We start from the raw sequence: 3,162 nt of genomic DNA on the forward strand, positions 1-3,162 counted from the left end.
TACAGCGCACATGGCAACTGCCCCTAGTGTGCTTTATAAGCAGGTGACAACTCTCTTTTTCTACCCGAGTTGCCATGTGTTTTTGCAGGGTACACGGCAACTGCCTAGTGTGCACGTAAGCAGATGGCAACTCTCTTTTACCGAGTTGCCATGTGTTTTTGCATGGTACATGGCAACTGCCCCAACTGCACGTACATGACAACTGCCCTAACGTGCACGTAAGCAGATGGCAACTCTTCCTTTTTACATGGCAACTGCCCTAGCATGCTTGTAAACACATGACAACTCTCTCAACTGCCTAGTGTTAGTATGTGGCAACTCCTAAAGTTATGAAATCATGGCAACTACATTAGATCAGACCATACATGGCAACTGCAGTTGAGCAACCATGGCAACTGCAGTTGTCCGACATGGCAACCGTAGTTCAGCGACATGGCAACTGCAGTTAAACGAACATGAACGAGGGTCTGGACCATGGCAACTGCGGGCGCGCGGTGGGCGTCACGCGTCGCATGCGGGACCAGGAGGGTACGAGGCCTGACATACGGGCGTGTGGGCGTTATCAACTTCGCCCACACGCACGCGTGTGAGAGGGTCGGGAGGGAAAAAAGATGTGTGTGGGCATTAGTTGTTTTGCCCACACGTAGGTGTGTGGGCTGCTTGCTGTCCATGCCACATGAGGCGTGTGGCACAACTATCCGATACACCACACGTGTGGCAGTTATCGGGACCCTAAAGAAAACATAATTACAGGAAGTGTTACCCGAATGCACACAAACGGGTAGACACGAAACACCACTCCAACATCTATCAAACACACATTTGTCCCATAATACAAGAATGTTTTTCACACTACACACTCTTATATTATAGGACGGAGGGAGTTACCTCAGTCGACTTCTCTGAAAAATGCAACGCGTGCATGGGACAGGGAGAATATAAGCCGAAACATAGAACAAATCCATTTCACCAGCCAGAGAGCACCACTAAACTCTATGGTGTTCATCACAAAACTAAAACACACTACTGCCATTAGCCTCTCCTACTGTTATACACAACACTACAAGCATCATATTCGCATAATTACTACTGTAAGAAAAAATATTCAGAAAACACAAATTATTCCCTGATCACTGGCGGGCCGGTGGTTCAGACTATGGTGCAAGCGTTGGGATTCTCCTCGCTGAAGATGGACGTGAGCCGGTTGGCGTCCGTGGCCATGCTGTAGATGCCCTCGCGCACCGGGGTGGGGTAGTACCACCGGTACTCGCCGGAGAAGTACTCGTGCCGCCTCGGCGTTCCCCCGGCGCCCAGCATCTCCCACCGCGTCAGCGGCGACGGCGCGTACCTGCCGTATCCGTACCCGTGCCCGTGCCCCTGCGGCGCTGGGGCGTAGGCGTGGGAGGCGGCCGCGTGGTGCTGGTGCTGGTCGCCGTACGCCGCGTCACCGCTCGTTCCTGCCGCCGGCGGTGCATGCTGATGCTGGTACGCATCGGCAGCGCTCGGCGGTGGCCCCGGCCCCGGCCCCGGCGTGTTGAACCGGACGTGCTTGGACTTGGACTTGGACTTCTTGCGCTTGCGTGGCTTGCCGTCTGCTCGAGGCGGCGCGCCGGCGGCAGGGCCGTACGGGCCGTGGACTGGCGGTTGCTGCGCCGGCATCGCGTGGGAGCTGGGAGGGTTGCTGGTGGTGGTGTAGGTGACCGTGCGTGCGTCTGGCCGCACGTAGTGTGTTTGAGCGTGAGGGTGCGCCATGGCGTAGTCCAGATGCTCGTGCCTCGTCCGTCCTCTCCGCCCTGTGAGACGTTGCACCAAGATTGAGATAGACGTGGTAGATGATTCAGAAGTGAGACTACAGAAAAAGCTCACAAGGAGAGACGGATAGAAAGCTCATGCATGATTTGGACTTTCAGTATGAGTATATAACGTACCGTTGCATTTCTTGATGACTTTAGATATCATCCTGCCCAAGGGAGAGCAACCCATTTGCCTTTCAGGAGCTGCGTAAGCGTAATCCATCTCTCTCGCTCTCCCATCTGCGTATATATGTGTCCGCACATGTGAACTCATTGACTTTGAGCTCCCACACAGCCACACTTCTTACCGAACCCCTCTCTCTCTCTCTCTCTCTCTCTCTCTCTCTCTCTCTGTGTGTGTGTGTGTGTGTGTGTGTGTGTGTGTGTGTGTCTTCCTCTCGTTCAGTCTCCAGAGTATGTAACACATGGATTAGAAGGAATGATCTTTTGATCAACAATAGTACTCTTTTGGTTCGGTTGGTGAAGGAAATTGTGCTAAAGCGAGCTAGGTAGCTACGGAGAATCGAATGACAAAATGGGCTCACACCAACCTAATGCACGATGCCATGTACCATAGATTGCACTGCACATGTTGCATGTCTAACGGAAGAAGTTCACCATCTGGGCCAGAAAATGTAGGTAAAAGCGCATAAATTAATGGTCCCTTGTTTTGTCGCGTGGATAATATACACAGAGCAGACGACGAAACGGACTGAGTGGTGTCAGAATATATGCTTCGGGAGAAATATCAATTCATCCGAGAAAAGCGACTTTGCTCGGATGCTTCTTCCTAGCTGGTCCAAATCAGGGAGATATGAAGCGGCTTATTTGTTCAACGGTATTTTCATTAATTTAATTATTAAAGAAGTAATATGTACATGTAGCAATAAACTCAGGCAGAACATGATGAGTAGTCAAAGGTTGATCAGTACTATTGTTTTCACCCCCGTGATCAACACCGGAAAGAGCAGTTGGGAGCAGAAGTATTTCTTGTTTTAGGAGGACACCGGCATTGGGATGAAGTGTTTCGAAAGGGAATTTTGTTTCATCAAACACAACATCATGAGAGAGAGGTATTCTATCAGTGGCAACATCAAGGCACTTGACCCCCTTGTGTTGGGCACTATAGCCAAGAAAGACACACTATTTGGATCAGAAACTGAGTTTGCGATTATTGTAAGGACGTAGATTGGCCAACAGTCGCACCCAAACAGACGGAGAGAGGCATAATCTGGCTTGGTGTGGAAAAGACGTTCGGTTGGGGATTCATTGTTGATGACTCGGCTAGGTAACAAGTTTATAAGATGAACCGTAGTTAGGAAGAATTCATCCCAAAACTTTAACGGCATGTATGCGGCGGCAAGAAGGG

The 3,162-nt window shown here is 50.7% G+C and overlaps 1 protein-coding gene across 1 annotated transcript; it reads right to left on the reverse strand.

Moving 5' to 3' along the window:
• Window positions 1-867: 867 nt before the first annotated feature.
• LOC119339940 lies at window positions 868-2,162 on the reverse strand. The gene is made up of 2 exons (XM_037611845.1): window positions 1,929-2,162; window positions 868-1,793 (listed from the first exon to the last, which is right to left on the reverse strand). The coding sequence occupies exons 1-2, from the start codon at window positions 2,065-2,067 to the stop codon at window positions 1,150-1,152; spliced, it is 783 nt and encodes a 260-aa protein (XP_037467742.1). The 5' UTR covers window positions 2,068-2,162; the 3' UTR covers window positions 868-1,149.
• Between the last annotated feature and the right edge of the window lie 1,000 nt (window positions 2,163-3,162).

The sequence above is a fragment of the Triticum dicoccoides genome, chromosome 7B, assembly GCF_002162155.2.
Source record: "Triticum dicoccoides isolate Atlit2015 ecotype Zavitan chromosome 7B, WEW_v2.0, whole genome shotgun sequence".
Taxonomy (NCBI): domain Eukaryota; kingdom Viridiplantae; phylum Streptophyta; class Magnoliopsida; order Poales; family Poaceae; genus Triticum; species Triticum dicoccoides.

Coding starts and splice junctions, on each gene's coding strand:
- LOC119339940 (XM_037611845.1), bottom strand. CDS start 2,067: ATGAGTTCACATGTGCGGACACATATATACGCAGATGGGAGAGCGAGA. Junction 1,794..1,928: donor AGTCATCAAGAAATGCAACG/GTACGTTATATA, acceptor AACGTCTCACAG/GGCGGAGAGGACGGACGAGG.